Raw genomic sequence first — 25375 nt, forward strand, 5'->3', positions numbered from 1 at the left:
GAGGGGACATTGGGAGGCAGCAACCTGAGCCTCCGGGGAATGTGGGCTGGGTGAGGGGGTGTCCACACCCGGTTCCAGGAGGAGAACAAAAGCCGGAGACTGGGTCACTCTGCAGGCTGCATGACAACAAGGGAGGGGGTGACTCCATCACTGTCCCTTCTCCAGTCCTGCCAGGGCTGGCACAGGATTCTTTCCTGCCCCTGCTTCTAGGATTGAGCTACTGCCCCCTTGTCAGCCATTCACCAAGGATTAGGGGATTTAAATGATTTAGCAAGCCTGAGCCTCTGGGGGAGCCATCTGCTCCACAAGGAAAGGGGCAGGATACCTTGGTTTTCTGAGGGGAAAGAGGGTGGGTGTTACTCAGTGAAGACAGATGAAGAGAGCAAGCAGGGGACGGCCTGCCAGCCCAGGTCCCCAGGAAGTAGGGGCAGCTAAGGTGAAGGCTGGGATGTGAAGCTGGGGCCTTCCCAGCATTCCCTCATCCTGGGCCTCATGCCAGGCAGTTGAATGAATTGAAGCTTTAAACTCTGCCAGGAAAACCTTTCAAAGGGCTCCTTGGGTTAGAGTGGAGAGCTCAGAAGCCCCCACCCCCACCCCAATCCTGCCCTTTAGTGCTATAGGCTCCCAGGGATGGGGCTGAGGGCAAGCTTTCCCCATCACCCACTGCTGCCCCATCCAGTGCTTTGGGGGTGGCCAGATCATTTGTCCTGCCTCCTCCCTGGGGCAGCGGGAGAAGTGCTAAGGTCTGGAGGGGTTTCTGGGCCATTGTCCTCTCAGCCTACCAACCAGGCGTAAAAGTGCCAGTGGGAGTCCTTTGGCTTGCCCTGTGCATCCCAGATGGCTGTAAAGCCACCAGCCACCCTAGCCTCAAAACCACCATTTTTTTCTAATTGTTGGGGATGCCAAACACTTCCCAGGAGACCCAGAGTCACCATCTCTCTCCACCCACCCGGTCTTGGGCAAACTCATTCCTGTAGAGGGTCACCTTGAAGGTTCCTTATCAGTTCCAGCACCCTTTACTCATATTTCCCTAGAATGTGTCCCTAGCTCTGTTTTATATCTGCTATATTTCAGAAATAGATCCATTCTGGCTCTGCTGGTCCCTTCATGAGCTGATAGATTACTGGACTGAGAACTATGAGGTCTGGATTTTCAAGCCAGCCCTGCTATAACCTGTGTGACTTTTCATGAGTCCCTAGCCTCTGGTCTCTCCTGCTCACTTCGCTGTTCATTTATCTATCCTAGTCAGATATTCACTAGTGCCTTACTCTGTGCCCACTACTATTTGAGTCCTGAGGCCCCATGGCAGACATGGCCCCTGCTCTCAAGAGGCCATGCCCTGCCTCATGGAGGTTTAGAATAAGTTAGAAAACTTGTTTCCCCAGTTTCAGGAACACAAGGTCTCCAAATCTGAGACACCAGCAAAAGTACTCTGAAGAAAATGTATAACTGTACATGTTTTCATTATTAAAAAAAACAAATCTGGCCCTGGGTGGTATGGTTCAGTGGACTGAGTGCTGGTGGGCGAACCAAAGGGTCACAGGTTCAATTCCCGCTCAGGGCACATGCCTGGGTTGCTGGCCAGGTCCCCAGGTGGGGGCACACAAGAGGTGACCACACATTATTTCTCCCTCTCTTTCTCCATTCCTTCCCCTTTATCTAAAAATAAAATGAATAAAATCTTTAAAAAAAAACAAATCTAGCATGCATCCTAAAAAATGAAAGACAAATGATTGAAACAGAAAGCAAACTTAATTAAAAGAATAGGTCCAAAATCAGGGCCTTTTTTCAAAAAGTAAAACTCAAGCTCTTGATTGAGAGAGCTGGGGGTGGGGAGGGCAAGGACTAAGTGGTCCAATGGTTATTTAAATTATCCTGGTCCATAGGAAGAGAATGAAATTTCCAATTCATGCAAAATAATTGGATTTATTAATATTAAAACCTGGTAAAGTGTGGGTAGGTGAAAAAGGTGAAGGTATTAAGAAAAAAAACGAAGACACAGGCAATAGTATGGTGATTATCAGAGGGAAAGGTGGAAGAGGGTATAGGGAACATAAATGGCTATGGAAGGAGACTTGACTTGGGGTGGTGAACACAATATACAGGTGATGTGTTGTATACCTGAAACCTATTTAATTTTATTAACCAATATTACCTAATAAATTCAACTTTAAAAGTAAAAGAAAAAATTAGACAGATAGGGAAAACCATAAAAATACATGTGTACATACTAACAAAGAAGGGTTATTCCAGGAGCACAACGTTGATTAAATAGAGAATCTACCACCGTAACTCATTACATCAACGAATTAACGAAGAAAATATCATTACATCAAAAGATGCTGAAAGGAGCCCTGGCTGGTGTAGCTCAGTGGATTGAGCGCGGGCCGGCGAACTAAAGGATCGAGGTTCGATTCCCAGTCAGGGCACATGCCTGGGTTGCAGGCCAGTTCCCAGCAGGGGATGCATGAGAGGCAACCATACATTGATATTTCTCTCCCTCTCTCCTTCCTGTCCCCTCTAAAAAAGATAAATAAATAAAAATTTTAAAAATATGCTGAAAGGAACTTGACTACATTTCAGCAGCCATTCTTTTAAAAACAGTAATGGAATACCAGTAAGTATTCTATACTTTCAATTAGTGTCAAAAAGTAAACAGGGATGCCCACTGAAAATAGTTTTAGGGCACTCAAAAAGATAATACTGATTAAAAAAAGAGAAAACACTACCTTTTTTTTATCACACGCGCCTAAAAACAAGACATAATAGAGATGAGATGGAATTAAGAGAATTTAGGAAGGAAAACAGGTGATAGAGAAATATTTTAAAGCAAAAGCACTGAAAAATATTCTATTTAAAATTACAAAAGCAATAAAACATTTAGGACTAATTTTAATGAGACTGCCAAAAGAATGGCACAGGGCCTATATGAAGAAATCTATAAGACCTTATTTATCTAAGGACAAAAACCAAGCTCCAAACAAAAGTCAATTCTGAAATAAAGATAGAAAGCAATTCCAATTAGAATCCCAACTAGTTTTTTTATTTCTGTAAAGTGCCCAAGAATAACCAATAGTTTTTAAAAGTGAGTGAGGGAGCCCTGGCTGGTGTAGCTCAGTGGATTGAGCATGGGCCTGTGAACCAGATAATCACGGTTCTATTCCCAGTCAGGGCACATTCCTGGGTTGCAGGCCAGTTCCCGGCAGGGGCCAGTTCCCAGCCGGGGATGCACGAGAAGCAACCATAGATTGATGTTTCTCTTCCTCTCTCCTTCCCTTCCCCTCTAAAGATAAATGAATAAAATATTTTAAAAAATAAAAAAATGAAAGTGAGGGAGGGAGCCTTGCCTGGGTAGTTTAGTTGGTTAGATCATCATTCCACCTCACCAAGGTTACAGGTTCGATCCCTGGTCAAGACAGATACAAGGAGCAGCCAGTGAATGCAAAAATAAGTGGGACAATAAATCCGTGTTTATCAGATATCAAAAAACATGAAACAACTGGAATTAGATCAATATAGCTTGGTATATGAAGTAGTAAACAATCTAGTAGCAGCAAGTAGTGAATCCAGAGGTAGGTCTCATAATGTATAGGAAATTTTACTATATGGGCAAAGTTGGTATTTCAATTCAACAAGAATAAATTATGGACTTTTAAAAAGATGTTCTTTATTTATTTTTAGAGAAAGGGGAAAGGAGGGAGAAAGAGAGGGAGAGAAACACCAATGTGCACTTGCCTCCCACACGCCCCCCACTGGGTACCCTGCCTGCAACTGAGGCAAGTGCCCTAGACTGGGAGTATAACTGGCAAGCCTCTGCAGGCAGACACTCAGTCCACTCAGCCACACCAGCCAGGGTGGATTTTTTTAAATGAAGCTGACAGAACTGGAAAAATAAAATTGGACTTCTCATTTACACACAAAAGAGAAATAAACCAGCCCTGGCTGGGTGGTCCAGTTGTTTGGAGCATCCTCCAGTACACCTAAAGGTTGTGGTTCAGTTCGTGGTCAGGAAACATACCTAGGTTGCACGTTCAGTCCGTGGTTGGGGTGCATATGGGAGGCAACCGATCAATGTTTCTCTCTCTCTCCATACCCCTCTCTAAAATCAATAAACATAACCTCAGGTAAGGATTTAAAAATAATAAACCAGATAAAGTGAATGTGAAATTTAAATGAAATGAAAATCCTGCCCTACCCCCTCCAGAAAGAAAATCTAGAAAATAATAAGTATACTCCAGTGACTGTAAACCCAGAAACTAAAAAATAAGCAATATTCAACTATCTGAAAGCCTAATACTTTAACAATAAAAAGCAAGAGTCAAACAATCAGGGAGAATTTTACAATGTGGAAAATGGTTAATATCTACAGCTGTCAAGGAGCTTTAACAAATTAAGAAAAGAATGAACCAACAGAAAAAATATTATGCAGCCATTTGAGAAAAATTAGAAAAAATAAAATCTATTAGAGCCCTATAAGGTGAAGCAGTGACAATTTTTTCTTAATTCTCACCTGAGGATATGAAGATATGTTTTTTTAATTTATTTTTAATTGATTTTTTTATCCTCACCAGAGGACATGGTTATTGATTTTTAGTGAGAAGGGAAGGGAGGGAGAGAAACCTCTATCAGCTGACTCTCCCATGAGCCCTGACAAGGAATCGAACCTGCAACCTAGGTAGTGCCCTAACCAGGAATCAAACCCACAACTTTTTGATGTACAGGTCAATGCTCCAACCAACTGAGCTACCAAGTCAGAGTCGTGTAGTGACAAATTTAATGAGTGAGGAAAGTGAGATGCATAAAAATGTATAATGATTTGATTTTGGAATAACAATGACCAAATCCCAGTTATCCATGTTGTTTCAACTATGCATTCAGGAAAAAAATGCATATGTGTATGTATGTGTAATAAAGCTCTTTCTTTTTAATTTTTATTTATTGATTATTTGCGAGAGAGAGGAAGGGAGGAAGAGAAACATTGATTTGTTGTTCCAATTATTTATCTATTCATTGGTTGATTTTTGGAACCCACAACTTTGGTATATCAGGATGATGCTGTAACCAACTGAGCTACCTGGCCAGGGCAAAACTATTTTTCAAGACAAATACTAAGACCAACTCATCGCAAAAAAAGCAAATAAGCCCCAACAAAAAAATTAGCTATAAACCAATCCCATACACTTCAATAAACATTGTATAGACCCATCCATCCCTTTTTCTATGCTTATATGTGTAGTTTTCTTTTTTAAAAAATATATTATTTATTTGTCTCTAGAGGGAAAGGGAAGGAGAGAAACATCAATGTGTGGTTGCCTTTCACGTGTCCCCTGCTGGGAGTTGGCCTGCAGGGAACCTGCCTGCAACGCAGGCATGTGCCCTGACTGGGAATAGAACTGCAATCATGTGGTTCGCAGGCCTGCGCTCAATCCACTGAGCTACACCAGCCAGGGCTGTACTTTTAACACAAAATTAAGATCATGAGTTTCATACTGTTTTGAGATCTCTCTCGCTAGTCAGTTTTTCTCCTTTCTAGACATTTGCTGATGCTATTCTCATCCCAAACTGTCTCATTCTTTAATCCTCTAAGAAACCTTCTATTTGGAGCCCCAAACAGGAAGTAGTTGATTACTCTGAATTTTGTCCTCACCAGCTTTCTCTCCTCCTCAAGGCAAATTTAGGTCTACCTGGTATGAGTTCCTCATGTGCTCCTCACCTCTCCTTTTAAACTGGGAAGCTTCCTTGGGGACAGGAACTCTGCCTCTTTCAAAAGTGTCCTCCCGGTGCCTAGAATGCACATAGTAGGCACTTCATAAGTATGTAGGCTTACCCAAAGAGACGTAGGCTTCCTGTCTCTTATATTGCGTGGTCTCAAGATACTATAGGTAAAGGAGTGATGTATGAGGTAGCTGCTGAAACACTGCACAGCAGAGGTCAAATCTGGGGAGCAGCCCACAGCCTGGGTAACCCCGGATCAGCTGAGCCACCCCCCATCTCCGTCCCAGGGCTCTACCAAAACCTCAGAAAGGAACCACCCACACACAGGGCTCTGTGTATGATATATATTTATATATATAATTGCTCTCATTTTATTGTACTTAATCCTCTTTTTACAATAGATCTGACACAGGCATTAAATAACTGCAGAGAGACCACTGGGGCAAGGGTAGTGCAGGAAAACATGGGGACCCAAAGGGAAGAAACTCAGATCTCACAAGAGAAAAAAGGGAAGGGCCCATCAGTGGGTAGGTGTGGAGGCTGCAGCCCAAAAAAGAAAAGTGAGATTAGAGAATCAAGGGAGTGAAGGGCACTGGAGGAGAAAGTTCAAACACCTCTGTAACTCAAGAATACAGTAGGTCCCTCTTTTACAATTCTATGGTTACTAGGAGGTGGTTTAAAAATGCAGAGGGATTTGAAGCCAGAAAATTCAGGACCTAAAATGAAGGGGTACTTGCAAGTTTCAGGCTGGTACTCAGAGAAAAGGGAAAAAGTTAGTGATTAGTTGATAAATTGCTAAGAGAAGCCAGAGAGAGGATGGTGGGGGCAGATCTGGGCCAGGGGAAGGAGGTGGAATAGTCCCAGAGCCTGCTGACGTTTCCAAGGTGGCCACTGGGGACAGATCCAAAATGGCTGCCCCTCCCCCAAGGCTCCTGGGAAGAGGAATTTGAAGGATATTCTGGGAAATCGGACAGGAGTAAGGGAGCCGTCAGCAAACACAAAGTGGATATTCAGCCTAGGTTGACATTGCCCCTCTGAGGAGTGCCTATTTGGGTGACAGAGACCAGGAAGAGAATTTTCAAGAAAAACCAGCAAGGACTTCTCTTCCAGACTCTCCCAGCTCACACAGGCAAGCACCTGAGGATGAGAAGAGGAATATGCCAGGAAATAGGGGGGAAAAACTCATCCTAAGGTGCCCTGAAAAGAGAGTGGGGATGGAGATAGATGGACCAGAGGAGCCACCAAGACAGCAACAGAGTATTCCGGGAGGGGAAAAGCATGGGAGGCAGAGGGCAGCGGCAGCTGCACTTAGGAATGGAACAACTGGGTACCACGGTCCAGTCTGGAAGCTATGGGGTGAAATAAGAGTGTGTGTGTGTGTGTGTGGCTGCGTGGGTGTGCAGGTGGGCAGGCATTTTCTGTATCTCTCAGGGGATAGGAGGGAGCTGTGGGGACACCCCACTCACAGCTAAACCAGGCAGCTCCTCTGTGACCTCCTTGGAATCCCATCCCCCTGTCTCTGACTGAACTAGGGTTGGGAGAGATGGTGGAAGATATGTGAAAGCGGAATCACGATGTACATTAATCAGGCTGGGTTCGGAAGTAAAGGAAGAGGAACATTCCAGAAGCATCCATAGGAAAGAGGTGGGGGGGCACGGAAGGAAGGGGTCTCAGGTTTTGTTGATGCGGAGTTTGAAGGCCACTCGGCCAGCGAACTTGTCTCGCTCATCATCTGTGGCGATGTTGGCTGCGTTGATTCGGCATTCCACATTCACTTCCACATTGGGGGTCACATTCAGGAACTTCACGGCCACCAGGGGCTGTGTGTAGTTCACCTGGGCCAAAGGAGGAGAGTGAGGGTCCAGGCCCACGGTGACTCGGCCTCCTCCCCAAAGACCACACTCCCCCCAGAGAAACCCTCCCCCCAGGGCCTCCCATAGGACTTACATGGAACTTTTTGCCATAGTAGGGGAAGTACATGAGGTCAATGTTGCCATTGGCGGGGAACATGACAAAGCTGCCCAGATTCTCAGCATCTTCATCTCGCTGTCAGGGCACAGGAGGGTAGAATGGAGAGCTCGTTAGGGATGGAAGGAACCCAGAAGCTTGCCAGACTTCCCTTTGTTTGGGGGCTCCAGATATTCTGTCCAAATCTGTTCGCCTGTGAGTCTGTGTGTGTGTGTGTTTGTGTGCGAGCAGGAGGAGGTACCCTGTCTCTGTCTCCACAGACTGGGAAGTCCTGAAGGGTGCTAATGATACTGAAGCCTCTTACTCCATTCCCACCTCAAGTTCTTACCCCATCCTCAGGAACTGGTTTCTGGAGCAGCGCCAAGAGAGAACAGCTAAATGAGTAAGAGCTCAGTAGGAAGCAAAGGAGAAGGGGTGAGGGAAGAGCTGGCAGGATGTTACTAGATATGACAGAGGTGGAGGGAGTGGGGTTCTAAGGACAACTTAGTGGTGGCAGATGGTATTAACAGATCAGCAGCTACCAGATACCTAAAAAGAACTGAGGGGCAGACAAGATACGGATGGGAGAGCAGAAGACATGGTTATCAGCAAATAGAGAAGGTGGAAAGGTTAAGAAGAGAAGCCAGAGGCCAGGGTGTGGGTGGATAAAGTCAGGGAGGGGGCCATCTATCCATACAAGAGCAGGCTTCTGCATCCTAGAGAGGAGCAGGAGAGGCAGGAGCTCCTGGCAGTCTGAGCCATATTGGAACCCATTCTTACCCCCTTGTCTCTATAGTGGCGGGGCCTCTGGGAGCAGAGAAGATTAGCAGAGATGAGTGAATTACATGGAAACTGTGGCATATAAACTGTGGGCAGGTGGACAAGGTCCAAAAAACTCACCTTCCCCACACAGGTAACATTCATACTCTGGTTTGCTCCTGCATAGAAGTTGATGACCTGGAGTGAGGAGAGTGGTGAGGGTTGGAGAAAGAACTTGTCTAAGACACAAATATCTAGCCTTCTAGCCTCCAGTGGCCTCATCTTTCCTGTTCTCTCAGCCACTCAAACATCCAAAAATCTCTCTAATGCCCATTAGCCCCTGTGAAAGGAAGCAACTGCCAGTAGATGGTGGCCCCAGCTCCCTCCTCCATTCTCCCTGGGGACCAAGGTCATGGTTACCCGGTTCATCTTGATGAAGACACAGGGCTGCCCAGTGCTATAACCATAGTGGGTGGGATCCCCAATGCCGGAGCAGTCACCCAGCTGGGTCCGGTTGAACTGGCAGGCACGTTTCGGGTAGTTGAGGACTCCATTATCTGGCTGTTCATAATAGCGCCCAGGGCGGCAGACATCATTCTTTTGGGCTTGGATGGAGTCATTGTAAGCTAAGGAGGTAGGGAGAGAGCATGTCCTGGTGTTCTACTTCTAGGGTCTCCAATTCCCCGCCCAAGGTCCTGCACAACCACATCTCTAGCCCCACACTCACGCTCCAAGAACTTGTTGAGCTTCTGAACATGCTGGTCCCAGCTTTCAGTGTCACTGACGTTGACAATGACATCAAGGTTCTCAGTCTTGGGACGAATCATCAAACCTATAGCCAGACAAGGGCAGAAGTCAAGGTGTATATAAGATGTGAGACCACACACAGAGGACAGAAGACAGACAGACATAAGGAACACTAGGGTGAGGGATGGGGTGAAGATCTGAGATTCTCTCCATGGGAGAAAGATCTTCCCAGATCACACAGCTCTCAGCTGTGGGAAATGGGGGACAAGTCAGACTTCAGGAACGTCTCAGCACATGGTGACTGGAGCATCAGAACCACACCTCTGAGAACTTTGAGTTCTCAGTCTGAGCTCCTTCTGGAGGCTTGGGACACAAGACCAGTTAGAGTGGCTAGCAGGAGAGCCTCATCACTCACCTGGTGTGGCCAGTCGGTCCTGGTACTTCGGGGTATGGTCAGAGACAGTCTGAAGCATCACCCACATGGTGAGAGTGAACATGGCCGTGAGGAAACCATAGAAGACGAGGTAGAAGAGGAGGATAAAGGCTAGGGAGGGGGAAACAGAGTCAGCAGGTTCTCCTGCCACAACCTCACCTGTCCCACACACTCAGAGGTTCTGCAATGGGAAGGGTCACAGAGCCTCAGGGACATCATAGGGCCTTCCCAAAGGGGAGCAAAATGAGACAAGATGGAAACAGGCAGTTGTGTCTGGCTTCCAGCCCTGACTCCCAGCCCCCTCCTGGTCCTAGGGCACAGTGAAGCCTGACCTTGTGGAGGCCACAAGAGACCTAAACTCTTGTTGCTGGGACAACCCCAAGTATAGGCCACAGTTATTTTACCTCAAACTACATTCCCAGTTTTCAACTATTCATGGCCCTGAAAAAGCACATCTGTTACTGCTGCATTGGTTGGTACTCATGCTTAAAGTTGTCCAGCACAACGACTTAAAAAAAAATTCAATCTTCATTATATTTTTATTCTATTACCATTTAGTTCCCTTAGACCCCTCTCCCTGCCCCCACAATGACTCTTTAAGCTGGCACTGGCTACAGTTCACAACCAAAACTCTCACCCCGTCCCTCAGAGTGTGGACCCTCACACTTAAATAGCAAAACCTCTCTCCTGGTGCCCCACAGAAGACAAACCTTGAACACAGCTCCTATGTAGCTACAAAATCTCTCAGACACAGCTGTTCAGAACCTTCAACAGTCACCCCACCCCTGGCTCACACACAACACCCAGGGCAGAGGCAGAGAGTAAAGGCAGAACCTCCCACTGCCTTCCCAGCAGAGAGCAGGTCTTTGCTGGATGTGAGATAGCACTTTGTCACTCCTCAACCTAGTGTGAGTACCCAGTGGGGACTCCCAGTCCTTCCACCTCAGAAGACATTTCCCTTATGAAGCCTCCTCAGATTTTCCCAAGTACTCACAGACCCTCCCATCCCAGGGACTGGACCTCAGGTTCCCTGAGGACAAGGACTGCATTGGATCCACCTTAAGGGCCTCAGGTGGGAGGATTGATGGGGACATCCTTCAATCAGTGTGGATGAACTGACTGAATTAAATTGTGTGGCCCTTAAGTAAATTGTGTCACACAGTGTCCCCTGTGGTCAGACTTCCCATTTTGTCATTCCCTTTTGATGGAATTCCACCTGTCACCTGCATGCATACCTAACGCCAAACCCCCAATCAGACACAACTCCCTCCACACATCCTGAGTCTTGCCACTCCAACCCCAAAGAAAGACTGGGTCAGATGATGTACACCTCTCACCACTAGTGACCAATCCTCCCTCTGCCTGCGACATCTGAGAGGAACATCCAGACTCAAAAACCTCACAGCGTGATTTCTCCCCGACAGCCCCCCACCCACAGAGCAGCCACAGATGGCTCCAAACGCTGACAGTGGGATGCAGACAACTTCCGGTATGAAGAACTGCCCCCTCCAACACACCCCCCCACCTCTCCAAGACCCGCCCTCTCATGCATGTTCCCAGGGTTCAGGGGGTGGGCATGAACTAAAAATAGATGGGCTTGGCAAGCTAGTTGGGAGCCATTGGGAGGGAAGGAGGATGATTATGTGGACCGGACCGGCCTCGGAGACCGAGAGCGAGCGCCGCGGAGCGGACACAGGCGCAAAGCCCGGGACCCCCGCTCCAAGGGGCTCCGCAGGGGGCGGGAAGGCGGCAGTGACCTACTTTCTCCGCCTCCGCAGCGCCAGCCAGGGAGATTAGATCCGCGATTCCGTCCCCTCCCAGCCCACAGCATCGCTAGGGGTTTGGACTTCTGGAACCAGGGAAGGGAGCTGGGGATACACGGGTGGGACCTCGTGCCACCAGGATGTCGCCCAGAGAACCCCCCACCACGCCCCCTGCGCGGCCGCCCCGAGTACCCCAACTGGTCCCGGTGCGGCCCATGAACTGGTGTGTCCTCGGGTTCCACACGAACTCCTTCCACTCCTCAACCACCTGCCCGCAGCTCTTCTTCTCTTTCTGGATGACCATCTTGGCGGCGGGGAACGAGTCCCGCGCGGGGCGGGGGACTACGGAGAAGCTGGGGTGCGGTACGCTGTAGCCCCCCTCCCACGCACCCGAATGTCCGAGAGCAAAATCAGCCGAGGCGAGGGAAAGCCCCTTCAGATATGCAACTGCTGCAAATTCCGGGGTGCACGGCCACGCGCTGCAGGTTGCTGGCAGCGCAGCGTGGGATGCACCGATCCTGGGCCCCCGACTGCGATGAAAAGGGGGGTTGTCAGAGCACGGGAGGATAAAAAGGGGAAGGGGTACGAGTGCAGCTTCACTTCACCTCCTAAAAGCAAAACGAAAAAGGAGATGCAAAAATAGACGGCAGAGAAATGCAGAACAAATCGGGGTGCAAATAGACAGAGAGAGCGGTGGGGGAGGGGGCCGCCCCGAAATCCGGCGTTCAAAGAGGCTGTGGAGAGGGGTTGAATGATCGCTGAAGACTCTTCCGCCAAGCAGAGACGGCCACACCAGCGGTAGCCTCAGACACGGGAGTGGGTTGAGGACACGCAGTTGGGGTCAGCCAGGGATAGGAAGCCCCCAACCCGAGGTTCTGCTCCTCAGCAGTGCGGGGCCAGCAGTCGCGGAGCGCAGTTTTTATAGTCAGCAGCTATGGGGGTGCCCGCCCCTTTCCCACCCCCAGAAGCCCCGCCTCCCCGCTGCTGGCTGGGCAACCTCATGCATATGCAAATATAGAGATGGATTGGGTCCGCCCCCTACCGCCTCTTCTGGATTAGGAGGTCTCTCCCTTACCCCTACCCCAGGTTCTGGACTGGATCAATGTGGGTAGCAGATAGAGGGCGTGTCTAGGCAGGATAGGAAAGATTACCCCAAAGAGACACAGACTGAGAGGGAAGCAGATACATGCTGAGATGAGCTATCCAGGCAGGGAGTTAGAAAGAGGCTAAGATTCAGGAGACAAGGCAGAATGTGAACAGAATAGAGAAAGAGCCAGAAACCAAGAAAACAGAAGAGACCAGCAGAATGGAAGCTAGAACAGGCCACAAAGAGATGGATAGAGGCCACCACAGGAGGGAAATACCCCTGTGGGAGCTGCTACCAGTTTCCCCCACACCTTCCTCTGTAGTCCCACAGGTCCTTCTCCCTTCACCTGTTTCTCTCCAAGGCTAAAAGCTTGTAGTCTTCCCATCACATGCATCAGTGAAGCCTTCCCAGGCCCCAACATTGCCCTGAGACATCAGCCACGGAGCCTGGTCTGCTTCTCTACCTGATCCATTGTTCTGTCTCCTCCCACCCCCTTGTCTGAATTCTGTCCTCACTTGACCACGTGAGTCAATAAACCCGTACTGAGCACCTATTAGAGACTTGAGAAACATAGCCCTGGAAAGGTAAGGCCGAAGTTCTCACAGGGCTCAAGAGGCCCACAGTCTAATTGGGGGATACAAGAGCCTCTAAAGATCTCATATTAAGAATAATTCTCTTTTCATCTCTCTTCAAATCTTCTCACTTTTCCATGGAGAAGGTTTTCTTCTTTCAACTCTCATCCTAAATCCTTGGACGTAGTCCTTAAAAACTCCCCTTTTTTAAAAGAGAAAAAATATTTTATTTCTTTATTTTCAGAGAGAGGAGAAGGAAGAAGGAGAAAAACATTGATGTGTGAGAGAAACATCTATCGGTTGCCTCTTACATGCCCCCAGCTGGGGACCTGGTTTATCACCTGGGCACATGCTCTGACCAGGAATGGTACTGGGGACCTTTCACTCTGTAGGATGATGCCCAACACCCTGCACTATGCCAGTCAGGACACAGTTCTCTTTTTGACTGTCATTCTCTCCCTCAAACTCCCTCCCTCCAGCCCAGGGTTCGCTTCATGGACTTGGGATCTGCTCAAACAAGGCCCATACTCAGAATGGCCTTGTGCTTTGTTTAGTGCTCTGCTGTCACCATCTTGAAATTCTTCATAATTTTATCTTTGAACTTGTGCTTTGTAAATGAAGTCCAATGGGACAATGGAGCATACATGTGAGCAGAGGCAATATGAGCAATAGGCCATTCATGAAGCTCCATGAACACAGAACTTTGGTAGACCCACCTTGCATGGGAATTTAGGGAAACTCAAAGTGAGTACAAGGGACATGTGTTATATCTACACCTGAATAAGTAGAGGGGCTGAAAGCTGAGGGGCCAAACTTTCCATTTGCTTTGAACTTGCTTTGAAAACAGAAAGAAGGCAGTGGCCTTCTAGGAGACATGGATGATCAAGACATCCTATCAAATCCTTTCTCAGTCATGTTACTTCCCTGATTTAGCCAACCACTTCTGCTGGCAGTGATGACATAGAAGGAAAGCTAGGGCAACACATAATTTCTTTTCCTTTCATCTTTCTGTATTCATCAACAAACTGAAGACAGAAAGCTAACTGAACATTAAATTACAAATTAAAAATGCTGCGAGGGCCCTGGCCCTTGTGGCTCAGTGGATTGAGTGCTGGCCTGTGAACCAAAGGGTGGCTGGTTCAATGCCCAGTCAGGGCACATGGCTTGGGTTGCAGGCCAGGTCCCCAGTGGGGGTCATGTGAGAGGCAACCACGCACTGATGTTTCTCTCCCTCTCTTTCTCCTCCCCTTCCTCTCTCTCTAAAAAAATAAATACAAAAAAATAAATACAAATAAAAAATAAAAATGCTGTGAGAGCCCTGCCTGATGTGGCTCAGTGGGTTGGGCATCATCTCACAAACTGAAAGGTTACTGGTTTGATTCCCTGTTAGGGCACATGTCCAGGTTTTGGGCCAAGTCCCTGGTTGGGGGCATGTGAGAGGCAACAGATCAATGTTTCTCTCCCTCTCTTTCTCACTGCCTTCCCCTATTTCTAAAAATAAATAAATAAAATCTTAAAAAAAAATACCATGAGCCCTGGCTGGCGTAGCTCAGTGGATTGAGCACAGGCCTGCGAACCAGAGGATTGCAGTTCGATCTTCTGAACTATACAGTTAAAAATGGTTAAGATGGTAAATTTTGTTTTTTAAGATTTTATTTATTTATTTAGACAGAGGGGAAGGGAAGGAGAAAGAGAGGGAGAGAAATGTCAATGTGCGGTTGCCCCTCACATGTCCCTGACTAGGGACCTGGCCCCCAACCCAGACATGTGCCCTGACTGGGACTTGAACCAGCAACCCTTTGGTTCACAGGCCCATGCTCAATCCACTGAGCTACAACAGTCAGGGATAAGATGGTAAATTTTGTTATGTGTATTTCACCACAATTTATTTAGAAAAAAAAAAGAAATGAAAAGAATAGAAAAACAGATGTTCCTTCGCTGAATAGATCAAGCTCTAACGCCTCAGCAGGACATACAAGGCCTCTAACCACAAGGCCCAAGGAATGTCTGCAGTCTGCCCTCCTTCCATCTTAGCCTGTCCCTGGTTCATCCGCATCACACACCCTTCCTCCCCTTCTGTGAGTCTGCAGGTTCATACTTGTATTTCAAGAAATATGCACAAGATGAAGGATATCAACAAGAGCAACATCTCTCACATGTTGAGCCCTTTCTTTATGTCCAGCACTGTGCTAAGCATTTGACCTATATGGCAGCATCAAATCCTCACAGGAAGCCTATGAGTAGGGTAACTTCCCCATTTTATAGATGGGGAAACTGAAATTTAAAGAGGTTTAATCATATGTTCAAGTTCACATTTTCAAAAACTCACCTCTTTGATGGTTCCTGATAGAACTTGAAACCAGGTTCCTTGGCACTCAGTAGAGATCTCTACTACATGTTTGTCTCTCTGTCTGTCTCACAAGACCCTTGGCCCAGGTCCAGGACGAGGACCAAGTCTTATTCATTTTTACAGTCCCTGTGGATGACCTAACACAGCACTTAGCACACTGCCAGCGGTCAATAAATGTTAATTGAAGGAAAGACAAACAGAGGCAGAAGGGAAAGAGGGAGAGAAAGAAAGGAGGGAGAGAAGGGAAGAGAGAGGCAGAGGGGAGGGTGAAGGGAGTGAGTAAACTAAGCCTGGAAGCTGCAGGATATGCTGACAAAGGTCCAGAGAGGTTTTTCGGGATGGGGAAGAGGCAGGGGACACTGGGCAGGCATTGTAGTTGCCCTTGGTGGGGGCCGGGCAGAGTCCGTGTCAAAGCAAAGTCAGTCTTAATGAAAGAGTGTAGACGGCTCTGAATGGTAATCAGGAATCTTGGAATCTAGGGCAAGCTGGAGAAAGAGGTTGGGGGCACGGTGTCCTGAACAGGTCATTGGAGGGAGGAGTGAAAAGCCAGCCCCTGGGAGATTCCTCAGGACACAAGGTCAGGAAGTTGCCATTCAGAATGACCTCCTTGGTGGGCAAGAGGCAACCATACATTGATGTTTCCCTTCCTCTCTTTCTCCCTCCTTTCCCCTCTCTAAAAATAAATAAATAAAATATTTTAAAATAATAATAATAATAAATAAAAATAATAAACACTGAAACTCTGTAACTGGGTGGAGTCAGCTGTAAGATCCTACAAACTTGAGATTAGGTGGGTCCAAGCAGGGGCCTAGGACCCTAGATTTGCGTCTTCTACCCTAGACACTCCCCTGGAGCCTCCTTACCCTGATCTCACGCAGGTCTTGGCTGATCTCTGTGGAAGGGGACAACAGGTCCAGTGAGTAACCCACCTTGGTGCCAGCGTTACTGGTAGGAAGATCTTTATAAGAAGCTAGGAGGTTGGGACACTGGATGTCCATGGGTTAACAGTTTGTTCTTTCTTTCCTTTCTTCCTTTTTTTCTCTCTCCCTTTCTCTCTCCCTCTGTCTTTCTTATGGGTACCAGGACTAATGATTATCAGCTTCCCAGTTACCAAAAAGTTATGCTTCTGAAATCTCTTGATGTCGATTCTCACGTAGAGCAATCAAGCTGCCCTATGTGTGCCGCTCACGACAGACAGAAGCCCCTTTTAGGGTTAACAGTTCTTGAAACGGAAGAGGACTGAGAGATGGGGACTCAGAGCTGCAGTTCCAGGGCTCCCTAGAGGGACATAAAGATTCCCAAGAGGATTGAAGAATGGGAGCTGGAGGCTAGGGGCTGGAGGCGTGGGTAGGCATGAGGGTTTTCCAGGGAGCAGGGGGCTGAGGCGGGAGGGTACCCGTGGGAGGGGCTGGAGGACCAGGATTCCCCAAAGGTCTGGAAGCTGAGGGCTGAGTCACCATATTGTCTGAGGGCAGAGATGTTCTTGAATCTGTCTGTTCCTCCCAGTGAGGACCAGCACAAGCTGGTTCTTGCTTAATAGAGTAGAATGCAACAAATGGACCGAGACTTAGGAGAGCTAGGGGCAGCTGGCTTCCTTTGCTCTTTTCCCTTTAAACTTTCTCCCTACTACCTCCACCCCTTTTGCCAAAAACCCCTGCCCCCATCTCTCTATAACTCTCTCATGCCCCCTGCTGCTTCTTCCTTGAACAGCAGAAGCCAGTCTAAAGGACAACAGAATTCAGTTTCTCCTCCCTTTCCCTGTGACCCCTCAGGACCATCTTCAGAGAGAGGAAGCTCAAGTCCCAAGGGAAGGGAATAGATATCTGCTAGAGAAGGAGGTGGGCTCCTGGCTCCCAGAAAGTGATCTGTATCTGGCATGCATGTTTATGGGTGCTGTTGCTGGGATCTCAGCCTGAGATCCTCAGGAGATCCTCACTGCTTCCTCAAGATGCTTCTTTGATCCCCAGTCTAGGTTAAGGCTCCTGGTCTACAAACTTTCTCAGCTCCTTGACTGCTCCTTTATGGCATTATCAGTGTTTCCAATTATCCACTTATTTATCAGTTTTTGATGAATACATGCCTTCTCCAAGGGACAACTATGAGCATCAAGGGGACAGCAACCACAGTTGTTTTTGTGCATCAACAGAACCCAGTGCTCAGCACCATGACTGGTTGATACCTTGCAAATGTACAATAAATATTTGTTGAATAAATAGATAAGTGACATTCAAAGAGAGTTCTTAGATGGGGATTTAATGGGTAGTGTTAGTGCCATTGCCTAGGCACTGGGGACAGCTGTGAGTCCAGATGTCCTTGCTTCTGCTTTGGGCCCGATCCAAGTCTAACCTCTGGTCTTGTGCCAACAGGCTGTTCAAGCAAAAGGAGGCAGAAGAGGTCTCTCCTAGAGAGAGGTGGCATGGAGGGGCATTAGGGAGGTTTGGCTCCAGAAGCTCTTCCCCACTTCCCCACTTTTCCTCCTTTCTCCAAACTCAGTTTTTTAAAACAATTCCTCCCACTGCCCCCTATCCTCTCTCTTCTTGTGGCATTTTCTTCTGAGCTCCCAAAGGTTTCCTTCCCTATAAATGCACCCACTTCTTATCTTCTCCCCTGCCTTTAGCTATTTCCAATAGTGTGGTGACAAACTTGAACAACACTCTCACTTACCTGGCAAAGTCCCCAGGAAGAGCTGCCCCTGGGGGTGGGCCCAGAGGTTGAGAAGGGAGTCATCAAGGCTCAGGGGAGGCTGAACAAGGATCTTCCCTGGACCGTGGCTCAATAGCACCCTGGACTCATCCAGCTTCAGCTGAAGAGGGAGTCCCAAGACCAGGGGCAGATCCAGCCCTGGCCCTGACCCATAAAACAGTACCACCTTCTGCAGAGTGTATGAGACAAGGACATAAGTGGGGGAGGAAAGAATGAACTATATCTACTCTCTGTGGCCCCACCTCTAGCTGCCTTAATTCTGCCTCTTAGCTACACCTCCTACTGGCCATTTCCAACTCCTGAATCCTGCCTCAGTTCTCCTGGCTTGACCTCCCAAAAAGCCACACACATGACAAATAAACATACAATCTAAATAAAAGCTGTCTGTGGCCCTGGCTGGGTAGCTCGGTTAGTTGGAGCATTGTCTGGATATACCAAGGGTTTGATCCCTTGCTAGGGCGTATACAACAATCAATCAATGAAAACAAGTGGAACAACAAATAGATGTTTCTCCCCCTTACTTGATCTTGGAGGTGAAGGCTGAGCCAAGAAGGGTTTGCTGGGGTCCCAAGGGCAAGGAGGTGGCCAGAACCTGCTGCCAGCTGAAGTCCCAGGTCCAGAGAGAAGGTCCAGGGCTCTACATGAGGCTGGGGAACATCTGGGGATGGGGGAGAAATGATCCTCCTGAGGCCTCAAAACTGGGGATTCATGGTAAGAGGGGGCTAGTCGTGGAAAGAGTTGGAGGAAGGCAAACACAGAGCTGGCCATGGAGGGGGGAAATAGCCTTTACCTTGGAGATTGAATTCTGCACGAGTCCCTGGAGGGAAAAATATCCCAGGTTGAGATTCTATAGCACAGCTTCTGAGGCTAGTAGGGGCAGACGCTGAAATCTGAGCCTGTTGGTCTAGCCAGTTATCCCTGCGCAGGCAGGCATCCAGGGCAGGTACCAGCTGGAGCCCGTGGGGGAAGGGAAGATGCAGGGATGTTGGAATTGGGACATCTGAGCCCAGTCCCAGCCTCCTCACCTTCAGTTTATTCCCCTCCAAGACACAAGCATTTGGCCTCCCCCTTGCAGCTCTTATCCCATCCCCTCTTCTTGCAGTGTGGATTTAGACCCTCATGGCCACCAAGGCATCAGTACTTTACCAGCTTAGCTTATGTTCCCACCCCTGTAATGCAGTTACCGGCAACCGGAGGTTGGAGGCAGGGAACAGCAGTCCCCCTAGAGCAATCCTCATGATGGGCTGGGATTTTTTGGTCAGAGGCCCAGAGACCTGTCTCAGATGCAGCACCTGCTCCCCATCCACCCCCAGCAGCACCGAGTCCTCAAGGACCTTCACTTCTACCTGCAGAAATGAGGAGAAAAGCAGAGTCAGAGACCTCCAGGGCCTGCCTGCACTAATTTCTTCAGATTCAGACAAGTATAGTGGAAAGAACATGCACCTGAGGAGTCAGCTAGCATCCTTGGCTCACTTAGGATTTGTCACTTACATACTGACTGAGCTTTAGAATTCCCCTATGAAAAAGTGGGGTTTTGTGCAGATTAAATGAGATGACAATGGCAATGGGATACCCAATAACTTTTTTTGGTTCCTTTTCCTCAGACCAGCTCAAGATATCCTTCCCCTCAGGACCAGGTCTGGCTTACCTGGTGCCACCTCCCATCGTCCAGCCGGGGTCCAGCGCCCACTGTAAGCTGGGCCCACTGATTGTACAGTTGGATCTCAGGCCTGCCATCCCGAAGTGCCAGCACAAACCAATCATCCTTTGGGTTGGTGTCACCATAAAAAATCACTCCTTCTGGATCCCAGGTTCGAAACTCAAAGAAGGAAGAGCTTCTGGAAGGGCACAGAAGAAAGGGCTGTGTATGAGGTGTGCCTTTTGAGGGTAAATGTGTGGCTTGTGGAGGTGGGGAAGTAAGGGAGAGAGAAGGACAGGGAGCTAAGGAAGACAGAAGAGCTCATGGAGACAATAAGGTCAGGGGACTAGGTCAAGGGACTAGATCAACTCTATACTTTGTGATCTTGGTCAGGTTAAAGGTCATGATGGAGACAGGCTCTTGTCCCAGGCCATTGTTGAGGTGCACAGCAGGAGGCTCCTGGGTCCCCTATCAGAGAAAGAAAATAAACAAGCTGGAATAAGGACATCTCAGAGACAGACACACAGAGAGAGAGGAAGTGCTGCAGAGCCAGAAGAGGAAAGAAAGGAAAAGGGTAGAAACAAAATGTAGCTCATTTAAACACAGGGGCTGAGTGCCCCGTCCCATTCCTGCACCTGGGTGGGGGGAATCTGTCTCAGAACGTGTCCCTGGTGGTTATGAGATGGCAGCAACAGCAGCAGTAGCAGCAGCCAACACGATTTGGCCAGAGGACCTCTGTACTCCATAATCAACCGCAGTCCTCTCTGTGGCTCAGACAACTCTCGAGTGAATGCGGAAGAGCAGTGGTCAGTGGAAGGTTAAAGTTTGCTCTGGGGGAAGAAGGAGGGGCAGGAGACAGGGGCACTGACCCTACCACTCCTCTGAGGGGACAAATGGGCATGAGGGACAGAGTGCCTCCCCCACCCTCCCCCACTGCGGAGAAACTTTGAGCTGAGAGAGGGCATCCCATTTTCCCTCTCCTCCTCTGAAGCCTAACCTGGGTTGTCTAAGCCTCTGCCCACCTGGGGAGGCTGGACAGTCCTGTCCTGCTCCTCAAGCAGCATCCCAGTCAGGACTAGAGCCAAGGCACCAAAGCCCAAATATCTAGGTAAGTGACGTGGGCAGGTCACTTTGTGGGTGTGCATTAATGTCCTTGTCTGTAAAATGTGAAAAATAGTACCTACCTTATTTGTTTAAAGATTTTATTTATTTTGCCCTGGCTGGTGTGGCTCAGTGAATTGAGCACGGGCCTGTGAAGCAAAGGGTCGCTGGTTCGATTCCCGGTCAGGGCACATGCCTGGGTTGCAGGCCACGTCCCCAGCAGGGGACACATATGAGGCAACCACACACTGATGTTTCTCTCCCACTCTCTCTCCTTCCCTTCCCCTCTATCTAAAAATTTTTTTAAATGTTTAAAAAAATAATAAATAAAAATAAAAAGATTGTATTTATTTTTTATTTTTTAATTTTTTTAATTAATATTTTTCATTTTATTTATTTATTTATCTTTAGAGGGGAAGGAGAGAGGAAGAGAAACATCAGTGTATGGTTTGCCTTTCGTGCGTCCCCTGCTGGGAGTTGGCCTGCAGGGAACTGGCCTGCAACCCGGATATGTGCCCTGACTGGGAATCGAACCGCGATCCTCTGGTTCGCAGGCCCGCACTCAATCCACTGAGCTACACCAGCCAGGGCTTGTATTTATTTTTTAGAGAGGAGAAGGGAGAGAGAAATGGAGAGAAACATCAATGTGTGGTTGCCTCTTATGTGCTCCCTGCTGGGGTCCTCGCCCACAACCCAGGCATGTGCCCTAGACTGGGAATGGAACCAGTGACCCTTTGATTCACAGGCCAGCACTCAACCACTGAGCCACACCAGCCAGGGAAATAGTGCCTACTTTATGCCATTACTGTAATGAGGATTAACTAAGATAATGTAGGCACAGTGCCTGGTATCTGCTTTGAGTGTCACCCCAGGCCTCGGAGGCTTGCTTCACAGGGAAGTATTGTCTTTGAGTGTGATTTAGAGGAAACTGTATTATCTTCTTTCCTTCGTTTATTACAAGGCCTACCATTTACCAACAGAAATTCATCACCCCCTTCCTGACCCATTTTAAAATACAAATGGCGCCCGGGCGGGTGTGGCTCAGTAGACTGAGTCCTGGCCTGTGAACCAAAGGGTCGCCAGTTAGATTACCATGCAGGGCACATGCCTGGGTTGCCGAGCAGGTGCCTGGTGGGTGCGTGAGAGGCAACCAATGATGTTTCTCTTCCTCTTTCTCCTTCCCTTCCCCTCTATCTCAAAATAAATAAATTAAAATCTTAAAAAAAAAAACCCAAAACACCAAATGGCCCCAGAAAAGGAACACTTTGAGTCACCTACAATTATAGCTAAAAGCTGGGAGTCTTAACAGTGTGGATGGGCTTGAATGGGTGAGAGTAAAGGGTAGAGCAGATAACCACCGCACACTTCAGTTATCGAAAGACCCCGAGATCTTTTGAACTGTGGGGCTTCTCCGAAGCAGGTTGCAACATTCCAGGCGAACAGCGAGGGAGCCTCGGCAGCCAGGCCCTGACCCGCGTCCAGTCACGAGACACCGCCCAGAGGAGGGAGCCGGGACGTGCCTACCCTGCAAGCTGATTGGCTGGTGCGCGAGTGCTGGGGCAGAATTTAGGGGCCACTAGGCAGTAAGGACCGTCTCTCCTAGCTACTCCCTAGGACCCTTGTCGCAGAATCGCGCATCCGGTTTCTAGCCCTCGCTTCTCGCCGCCGCTTCGCTCCTCTGGCTTTCAGCGATTGTAATTTGTACGCCCTTTTAAAGTGTCCCAGTTGCCCTTCTCCGGGTCCTGCCGAAAGGAAGTGGGGATCCTGGACTTCGGTCCCAGACGGTGGGAATCGGGATGGTTTTCGTGCGGATCCGAGAGGCCAAGGAAGAAGACTGTGGAAATATTCTGAGGCTGATTCGGGTTAAGTTTGCCGGCCAGAAAACGGGGTCTCGGAGAGGGTCGGAGCGTCGAGGTTGGAGGGGGCCGGGAAGAAGCAGAGGGTGTGGAGGAGGTGGGAGCTGTCGGGAGGAGGTGGGAGCAGTGGGAGGAGTGCGCCCATCTACTCCTGGAGCTGCGGGGCGCTCCGGTGCTAATCTGGTCTCTGTTCCCACGCCATAGGAACTAGCTGAATTTGAGGAACTCTCTGATCAGGTGAAGATCTCTGAAGAAGGTTGTGGCTCAGCACCTGGGTCCTGACGGAGGCTGGGAGGAAGGGAGGGATGGGTTCTCCAGGCAGTAGCTCCTGGCTGGGCGCACACCCGGCATCTCTTTCTTTGTCACAATTACATCTGTGCAGACTTACGGGCAGACGGCTTTGGAGAGAATCCTTTCTATTACTGTTTGGTAGCAGAGAGTCTTCCCAGCCCCGGGGAGCCACAAGGTAAGAACATACATCCACCTCAGCAGTCTGCTCCGGTCAACCTCAGAGGTCTGTCCTCAGGGCACCCAGTGGCCTGACCTCTCTTTTCTCTCTGTTTTTCAGGGTCCTGTCTGGTGGGCTATGGGCTGTACTACTTCATTTACAGCACATGGAAGGGACGCAGCATTTATCTGGAAGATATCTATGTTAAGCCGGAATACCGGGGTACAGAACAGAGGCTGAGGCTGGAGTGGGAGAAAAGCAACCCATAAACCTATCATCTCATCCCAGCCTATGGCTTTATCTGACCCCCTTCAACTCACACAGTCCCTCTGTTTGTCTTTTTTCCCACGTTAGGTCAGGGGATTGGTTCCAAAATAATCAAAAAGGTGGCTCAGGTGAGGAGTGTGATGGGGCTACAAGCCAGGCCCTGGAAAGACAAAGATGTATGGGAGGCACCCAAGCTTGAATGGAGGGTGAGAAAGCCTTTCCCAGGAAAGTTAGTTATGTCTTTTCCCACAGGTAGCCTTGGATAAGGGCTGCTCCCAGTTCCGCCTGTCAGTCTTGGACTGGAACAAGAGGGCTATGGACTTGTACAAGGTTCTAGGAGCCCAAGATCTAAGTGAAGCAGAGGGCTGGCACTCCTTTCGCTTTGAAGGAGAGGTGATGAGGAAGTTGGCAGAAAAGTGACGCCATCCCACCGGGATCTTGCCCAGTATGAGTTTCTCCTTCCTCACTCACTCGAGCACTCCTCAGAGACCACCTCTATTGCTGAAGACCTCCCTGAAGGAAGGAAAATTAGAATCATCCCCAAAGTACAGAAAGAGCAGAACAGGGGAGGGTCTTTCTGCCTGCTTACTGAGGGTGAAAAATAAATGATAATTCCTATGTCCTGCTGTGGTGTTGGGTAGAGGAATTGGTGATCTGATATCCTTCACCCACTCTGTGATTCTTCCTCAGTGTTCTGGTCAGTGGATGTGGCTCACAGGGGTAAAAGTGGGCCCAAGATGACTTTCACTTTTAGGGAGCCTTCTTGGCTCTGGCCTGTGGAATATAGAGAAAAGAAGAGCAGGGGACCAGCTTGGCACGCCAGGCTTGTGGGTCACTTTTGGGACCCAAACAAAGGCCTCCGTATCTGGATGATCTGCGGTGCTTCCAAGACTGCGGCTGGCCCGCGGAGTAGGCTGCCATCTGGTGGTAGCATTTCAAGGGCTCTGTGATGGACCACTTGCCCCAGCTTTAAAATTTATTCATTGATTTTTTTGGAGAGAGAGAGAGAGAAAAAAGAATCTATTTGTTTTTCCACTTATTTATGCATTTATTGGTTGATTCTTGTATTTTCCCTGACTGGGGAGCAAACCCACAACCTTGACATAGTGAGATGACGCTCAAACCAACTGGGCTACACGGCCAGTTACCCCAACTCTTGGTAAAAAAATTTTTTATTATTTATTTTTAGAGAGAGGGGAAGGGAGGTAGAAAGAGGAGGAACAAAATATCAATGTGTGATTGCCTCTTGTGCACCCCCACTGGGGACTTGGTCTGCAACCTAGGCAGGTGGCCATTGACCTTTAGGTTTGCAGGCCAGCACTCAGTCCACTGAGCCACACCAGCCAGGGCTTACTTTTTTCTTTTTCTTTTTGTCTTGGCCTCTTTCATGTTGGAGGATTCCACAAGTGTCTGGCAGTCCTCAGTTTCTGCTCATATATAAGATTGGCACACTAAAGTACTGATTGAAATCTGTGTGTCTGAGGAAAGCAGAGTGGCATATTGTTGTGGACTTTACTGTAGGTAATCCATGAGGCCATTTATTTGAGGATATGTTGCTGTCGGTATCATTAAATTTTTTCTTTTTTGGTCTGATCAGATTGCTCAAGAGAAGAATCTTCCAAACTTCTGCTTGGAGGATATAAGCCTGGTTGTAGGTATTATAAGAGCTTGGTGAATAAGTTTGGGGCAAGGTTCAACACTGAGTGTCTAAACTTTCATTTAATCCCCATTAGTATCCATCTAGCCATATATGACTCTATCCATATTTGTATCTTCCTCCCAATCTATCTATCTTTTTAGTAGTCCTAAGGCAAACTGGTACAGTCTGTTATGCAACCATTAGACTCCAGCTACAGTAATGTTACCAGAAGGCAAGTTGACTGAAAATCCTGTAATGGCTCCCCCTGCTCTCAGCAGAAAGTCCAAACTTCTAAATGTGTTTCAGGTTCTCCAAGGTCTGGCTCAAATCACCCCACCCAGCCATGTTT

The 25375-nt window shown here is 48.4% G+C and overlaps 3 protein-coding genes and 1 non-coding gene across 10 annotated transcripts; 1 reads left to right on the top strand and 3 right to left on the bottom strand.

Moving 5' to 3' along the window:
• Positions 1 to 6045: 6045 nt before the first annotated feature.
• On the bottom strand, positions 6046 to 11802 carry ATP1B2 (ATPase Na+/K+ transporting subunit beta 2). Of its 3 annotated transcripts, none has more exons than XM_037028115.1 (9): positions 11557 to 11802; positions 9584 to 9712; positions 9149 to 9253; positions 8842 to 9047; positions 8563 to 8619; positions 8443 to 8469; positions 8012 to 8032; positions 7663 to 7761; positions 6046 to 7550 (listed from the first exon to the last, which is right to left on the bottom strand). In XM_037028115.1, the coding sequence occupies exons 1-9, from the start codon at positions 11666 to 11668 to the stop codon at positions 7386 to 7388; spliced, it is 921 nt and encodes a 306-aa protein (XP_036884010.1). In that variant the 5' UTR covers positions 11669 to 11802; the 3' UTR covers positions 6046 to 7385. The 3 variants fall into 3 exon arrangements, with proteins under 3 accessions (XP_036884010.1, XP_036884008.1, XP_036884009.1); XM_037028113.1 differs by lacking the exon at positions 11557 to 11802 and adding an exon at positions 11363 to 11452; XM_037028114.1 differs by lacking the exons at positions 8012 to 8032; positions 8443 to 8469 and having other exon boundaries at positions 11557 to 11793.
• SHBG (sex hormone binding globulin) lies at positions 11774 to 20519 on the bottom strand. Of its 3 annotated transcripts, none has more exons than XM_037028111.1 (8): positions 20351 to 20517; positions 20092 to 20183; positions 19725 to 19914; positions 19261 to 19422; positions 18867 to 19026; positions 18598 to 18734; positions 18038 to 18245; positions 11774 to 11894 (listed from the first exon to the last, which is right to left on the bottom strand). In XM_037028111.1, exons 1-8 carry the CDS (start codon positions 20459 to 20461, stop codon positions 11800 to 11802), a joined length of 1155 nt encoding a protein of 384 aa, XP_036884006.1. In that variant the 5' UTR covers positions 20462 to 20517; the 3' UTR covers positions 11774 to 11799. The 3 variants fall into 3 exon arrangements, with proteins under 3 accessions (XP_036884006.1, XP_036884007.1, XP_036884005.1); XM_037028110.1 differs by lacking the exon at positions 11774 to 11894 and adding an exon at positions 17608 to 17774 and having other exon boundaries at positions 20351 to 20518; XM_037028112.1 differs by lacking the exons at positions 11774 to 11894; positions 19261 to 19422 and adding an exon at positions 16065 to 17774 and having other exon boundaries at positions 20351 to 20519.
• On the bottom strand, positions 16446 to 16582 carry LOC118974752 (U11 spliceosomal RNA). The gene has a single exon (XR_005063957.1). It is a non-coding gene; the product is annotated as a U11 spliceosomal RNA (small nuclear RNA).
• A 104-nt stretch (positions 20520 to 20623) lies between the features above and the next one.
• SAT2 (spermidine/spermine N1-acetyltransferase family member 2) lies at positions 20624 to 24013 on the top strand. Of its 3 annotated transcripts, XM_037028118.1 has the most exons (7): positions 20624 to 20823; positions 22534 to 22744; positions 22877 to 22928; positions 23055 to 23138; positions 23241 to 23342; positions 23475 to 23515; positions 23640 to 24013. In XM_037028118.1, the coding sequence occupies exons 2-7, from the start codon at positions 22613 to 22615 to the stop codon at positions 23805 to 23807; spliced, it is 579 nt and encodes a 192-aa protein (XP_036884013.1). In that variant the 5' UTR covers positions 20624 to 20823; positions 22534 to 22612; the 3' UTR covers positions 23808 to 24013. The 3 variants fall into 3 exon arrangements, with proteins under 3 accessions (XP_036884013.1, XP_036884011.1, XP_036884014.1); XM_037028116.1 differs by lacking the exon at positions 20624 to 20823 and having other exon boundaries at positions 22364 to 22744; XM_037028119.1 differs by lacking the exon at positions 20624 to 20823 and having other exon boundaries at positions 22378 to 22678.
• The last annotated feature ends 1362 nt before the right edge of the window (positions 24014 to 25375 follow it).

This window comes from Sturnira hondurensis, unplaced genomic scaffold, assembly GCF_014824575.4.
Source record: "Sturnira hondurensis isolate 20B ecotype Veracruz unplaced genomic scaffold, ASM1482457v3 Scaffold0019835, whole genome shotgun sequence".
Classification (NCBI taxonomy): domain Eukaryota; kingdom Metazoa; phylum Chordata; class Mammalia; order Chiroptera; family Phyllostomidae; genus Sturnira; species Sturnira hondurensis.